Source organism: Tribolium madens, unplaced genomic scaffold (assembly GCF_015345945.1).
Source record: "Tribolium madens isolate multiple individuals breed KSU strain unplaced genomic scaffold, Tmad_KSU_1.1 Scaffold_7;HRSCAF=85;Tcas5.2_LG10, whole genome shotgun sequence".
NCBI lineage: Eukaryota > Metazoa > Arthropoda > Insecta > Coleoptera > Tenebrionidae > Tribolium > Tribolium madens.
In genome coordinates, this window is record NW_025401050.1 from 4,385,333 (window position 1) to 4,391,163 (window position 5,831).

Here is a 5,831-nt window from a genome sequence, read left to right on the forward strand (position 1 = left end):
GCTTGAAACAGTTAGGTATTCACATGTTTAAATATTTTTGATCAAAATTATTTCTATTTAAATTTTGATTCTACCAGAAAGAAGAATTTTGTTTAAACAAAATAAAGAATTGGTTTTGAACTGTTTAACAATTTCTGATTCACATAAATTTATGCTAGTCTAGACTAGAAAAGGATTTGTTTTGTTTGATTTGTTTTAAATAGCCTACGTACAAATATGAAATTATATAAAACCAACCAAATGGATCTGAAAAAATAATGAAAAACACTTAAAATTGGAAAACGCGATTCTTTCTTAATCATAATCGTAATTTCTGGAACATCAGAAAAATAAAATTTTAGTAATTCAGTAGTTAAAAAGAGTAATCCATATACAGATGTTCCAAAGACTTTTGCTCTTGCAAAATCTCACATTAACTTTTTATTATTTTTAAAAAATGTAGGTATTAAAAAACAAAAATTTACAACAATGCTTATTTGTAAATATCTAAATTATAAAATGAACATTTGGAAAATAAAAAAAAATCAAATAAAAGACAACCAAAGAAACAAAGAAAGAATATTCAGAAACTAAAGAATTTTAAAATAAGGAAGAAAAAAATAACATAAAAAGAAAAAGATAACATTCTTAATTAGTTTTTTAACAAAATGTATCTTTTACAAAAGAAGCAATCAACTTAATGTTTATAGGACGGCTTGTGTAGCGGTGTCTTAGAAATAATGGAAAGTTTCAGTGCTACCAATAAAAAGTAAATGTAGGAAAATTGTAATTTTTTTAGAAAAAGATTTTAAAATAATTGTAAGATCTTGAATATTGAGATACAGGGTGATTCATCTAAATCACGTACAGGTTATTTTTTGGAATAAATGAACAAAAACAAACGTACAGTTTTATTGTTGCGAAAATTTAGTTGAAACTGTTTTAAATAAATCTTTCTGCTCCATTTGCACCAACACCAAGGACTCGCCGCAAAACATACTTTGAAACTGTTATTTGTCACTGCCAACTCTGTTCAAAACCGATTAGAAATTATGACCACATGATAACCTACATATAACTTCACTCTTTAGATGAATGTCTGATGTGTCAATAAATCAGGTAAACGATAATCTATCTGGCGGCTTTATACTCCCATAACGCTCTAAATAGTCGATAAATTTAAAAATAACAGCGGTGTAAAGTTGCATTCAAATCTCATAAATTATTTCATCAGAAAGGGTCGGAGGCATTGAATAAAATTACACGGGAAAATAATTTCAAATGCTTGCCGTCTTCGCATCCCGTGAAACATAAAACGTGAGTTTTAAATCGTTGCAAAGTGCACTTAAAAATAATATTTTGCTGCAAGAGGGGATTCCCCGAAGGTCAAATTTCACAAATTTCTGCTCAAATAAACACGAAACAATTGGGTCACCAAATCGCAATTAATTTAAAATTATAATCTTCTAAGTTATGTAAGCCAGACCTCGTGTCCGCCCTAACAAGATTTTCGAAAATTTTCTACCAGAGTCCTTGAGTACGAAACGAAGCAGGTCAAATAAACACATTTTTATACCGAGTGTTTATAATTAAACGCTCCACGCCTTCAAGTGGCTACAATAAAATATTAATCATCTCGTCCCATCAAGTTCAGATTGTGGGTCAGTGGTATTGTGTTGGGCACAATGCTGTGGCATTGAGTCTCTTCAACTAAGGCCAAGTGTCAAACTATTTCTAATAAACGATCTTTGTTGTTGGTAATTGAAAGGTTCGAAGTGATTTATCCGAGATAATTGCATTATCAAGTACAAAAAATATGCAAATCGATCCTTTCGCGTTCCAGAATCAGGCTTCAAATGCCATTTTTTTCGATTTGCTTCAATGATTTTAAAGCGAAATTTTGACAGTTTCCGACTGTGGCTCAAGGAAATTTAAATGTCAGTGATGGAAAACTGAAAAATATTATTTTAATTATGGGTTCGTGTTTTTCCTCAGGCTAAGACAAATTAAACTGTTGTTGATGTATTGAATGTTTACAATTTTTTTCAACACTTCCTTTTTGAATCATCTTATAAAAATTATTACTTATTTTTTTAACTCGAAGTTATTTACCTTGACGATGGAAACATGACTCGTTTTAACTTTAACTTTTCAAATTTCTAAGTTTCTTAATCACTGGATGGCCAAATATAGACAAACAATTGTATTGTCTAAATGTCAATGACTTGAACTTGTATAATAATAATAATAATAAGTCTCATGAATTTATGGATTTATATAAATTATGGGTATAAATAACCTGTTAACATATTATTATATTCTTTATTAAAAAAAACATTAAATGTAGAACAGGATAAACAAAAAAATTGTTATATTTGTACAAGGTATTTTTAGGTGGGCTTTAGATAGATTTTTTATTAAAGAAAATAAAATTTTATTTTTTGAAATTAAATAATATTAAAAATTATACCTATTTTACTGCTATAAAATTAATAATTATATTATTAAAGTAAGAAGGCAGATAAACAAATTTCATTGTTAAAAACTAATTAGGACTGCAAAATAATTAATTAAGTAATGTTGTTCTTACACCAATTGAGGCAAAAATAAAAATTTGATAACTGATGATTTAGATTTTTCACTGTTGTCATTCGAAAATGAATTAGAATTTGGTCGAAGACTTAAATTTTAAAGAAGATAAAATTTATTGATGATTTTAAATTTAATTTACAAAATTCTCTTAAAGTCAACAATTTGAAATTTAATATTTTTTGCTTTGAGTAAAGTAGCTTGTTTAATATGATTTATTTGCAGGAGGTATTAATTTGTAACATTGGCAGTCTAATATACGGAATATTATGATTAGAAACCTTACCATGTCCTTTAAATAATAATTAATTACTTTAATATCATCCTTCAATTTTTCACATTTTTATGAAAATTCTAAAATTTTTACCTCGAATAATTTTCTCTAAAATATAAATTAAAGGTAAACTAGTTTATGGTAATAAAAGAAACCCTCTAAATTTGGCTATATAAACCCTCAAATCGCAAAATAAATTATCAGTCAACTAAAGACAACATCAAAGATGTACAAATTGGTAAGTTTAATGAAAAATTAATAAAACGAGTACAAATATTTTATATTTCAGTTGTGCTTTGCTGCTCTTTTGGCTTGTGCCACCGCTGGCTTTATCGGGGCTCCCCTTGTGGCCCATTCCATCCACTCAGTGCCCATAGTTCGCGCCGCCCCCATCGTCCACACCGCCCATGTGGTGCATGCAGCTCCTCTAGTCTATGGTTTCCACCACCACCACCATGGCCTGTACTTCCGTCGTTAAAAACGTTATTTTTGTTTATATTTCGAATAAAAATATTTTCTGTAATTAATTCTGTTTCGTTTTTTATTTACGGGAGCTTGCGTTTTTTTTTAATTGGCTCTTTTTGAACATTTCCCGAATCTAATTAAATATAAAAGCCCTCGACCATACTCGAGTCGCAAATTTAAAACCAATTGAACTTTCAGCAAGTTCGTTGGGAAGCGATGAACCTGAACTAATTCCAAATAATTTCAATAACTCCCGATATTTAATGAAGGAAACTCCGGAAGTTTTCACTTTGGGGATAACTTATTTCCTGTTTGTTTCTTCCGGACGTTGTCCTCAGATTTTCCGAGAATTGTTTGCGTGAGTGTGTCTGTGATTATTTTATTCGGTTAACGTAAATAGATTGATGAAGCGTGAAGCTTGAACGGATTTCCGGGCTTTTGGAATCCTTGACATTGGATTTGTTTTTGTACAAATTGGAAATTAAATGCGTTTTTACTTTTGTATTAGAAGATTGAAAGTTTCGTGCGAAACGCTCTTTTGACTTTTGAGACAATTAAGATAAAAGCAAAAGTGAATTTTTATTACAATTTGTTATTGGCAAAACGAGATTTTTGCGTTGTAAATCATACGCCAGCGCCATTTAAATGTCCTCAGGGGTAGAATAAGAAGTGAAATATTGGCTAAGGGCAGGAGATTTCCAGTTTATCTTTTTTTAAAGTGTGTAAAAAATATTGCTTAAATCACTTCTTTAATTAAATTTAAAATTATGGTTTCGAATCACGTCTGCTTGGTTTTTTAAAAATAAAAATTATTTTTGTAAATAAGAATGTGTTGAAACGATAGTTTTTGCCATCCTCATGTTCATTTGGTTGCTATTTTTTCTAGTCCGAAGGTTGCTAAAGTTCTAATTAGAACTTTCCCTTCTCTAAAACCATCAGCTCAATTTTTCACAACCGAAAACTATTTTAATGATAATTTAGTACATTTTAATTAATTATTCATCGTCACTGAAATTCTGAAGAGGTTAGAGATTTACTACAAGGCTACAAAAAAGTGGGGAATCACCGAATTCGATCAATATAAATTCGACCAAATTTTCATCACAAACACAAGCTTCAGATCCACTAAAGCACAAACAACCCTTCAAAATGTACAAATTGGTAAGAGAAAAAAAATATTAAAATACGCGTTAACATTCTCTTCTTTTTTCTTAATGAAGGTAGCCTTCTTCGCCCTTTTGGCTTGCGCTTACGCCGCCCCCGGTTTTGTAGCCGCCCCCGCAGTGGTGCACACCCCCGTTGTTGCTCATTCCGTCTCCAGCCACCACGCTGTTGTTGCTCACCCAGCTCCAGTTGTCGCTGTTAAGGCTGCTGTCCCCGTTGTTCACGCCGCTCCTGTTGTTCATGCCGCTCCCATCGTCCACGCCGCCCCCATTGTTAAACATGTTCCAGTTGTTCATGCCGCCCCCGTTGTCCACTCCGTCCACGCCGTCCATGGAGTCCATTACCATTAGGTGCTAACCTCTACATGGCTGTGATCCTCACTTGTAAAATATTTATTTATGTCTAAGGTCTTTAAATACAAATTTAATAAGAACACATGATTTTTTTATTTGCAAATTATGAACTTTTGAGTGTAAATTAAAGCAAAAACCTAAAGAATATTTAATTAGAAAAAATAATAAGGGAGAACATACAATACAAAATTGGAAAGTGTTATTAAATTTAATAAATTACTATAAAAGTATGAATAATACAAGGTATACAGGGTGCGCCAGAACTCGCGTCCCAGAGAAAAATACCATCTAAGGTAAGATACTAGGAACATGGAAGAAAATGTTAAAAAATTCTGTCTATAAAAATTTCGAAGTTATGAGTGTTTTTGCACTTTGACTCTATTTAGTTCCATTGGAAAAATAATTTTCCAAGTGCTTTTGCTATAGGCTATTGCAAGAGGAAATAAGGAAGCTGTATTCTAAATTGTAACTCTGTTTAATGTTATTTGTGGCTTTTATTGGCAAAATTATTGTACCTTTACAAAATAATTTAAAAAAAAACATATACAAGATCATCAGTATTAAGTATTAAATAGACATAAAAAATGGTCTAATGTCAAAAAAATTTATTTAGGTATATAAAATAAATAAGATAAATTTTTTTAAATATTTTTTCCATGTTCCTGATACCTTATCTCACTTAAAAAAAAATTCTGGGGCGCGAGTTTTGACACACCCTGTATTATGTTATTAGGAGTGATAGTGATATTTCTATAGAAATTGCTGAAGCAGTGAAAGATCCAAGAAAGAAACAACATTGGTGAATTTCAATAATGTCATGGTAAAAGTAAAAACGCTTAGGAGCAAAAATAGAATTTTTACTCCAAAAGTGGACACTTTTGTGACGTTTGCGGATAAAGTTTTTAAAACTTTTCAATTTTAACTCTTGTATAAATAAGTTGCTCTTGAGATTACTACTAACAGATCAATTTATTTCATTTCAGTGTTTTTTCTTAATTTTATGGCTT

At 30.6% G+C, this 5,831-nt stretch overlaps 2 protein-coding genes across 2 annotated transcripts in view; one reads left to right on the plus strand and one right to left on the minus strand.

Moving 5' to 3' along the window:
- The window catches only part of LOC123009692 (neuropeptide SIFamide receptor-like), a 63,580-nt gene that overhangs the window by 7,657 nt on the left and 50,092 nt on the right, over positions 1-5,831 (minus strand). The window lies entirely within an intron of this gene.
- On the plus strand, positions 4,428-4,906 carry LOC123009694 (cuticle protein 63-like). The gene is made up of 2 exons (XM_044406170.1): positions 4,428-4,468; positions 4,528-4,906. The coding sequence occupies exons 1-2, from the start codon at positions 4,457-4,459 to the stop codon at positions 4,819-4,821; spliced, it is 306 nt and encodes a 101-aa protein (XP_044262105.1). The 5' UTR covers positions 4,428-4,456; the 3' UTR covers positions 4,822-4,906.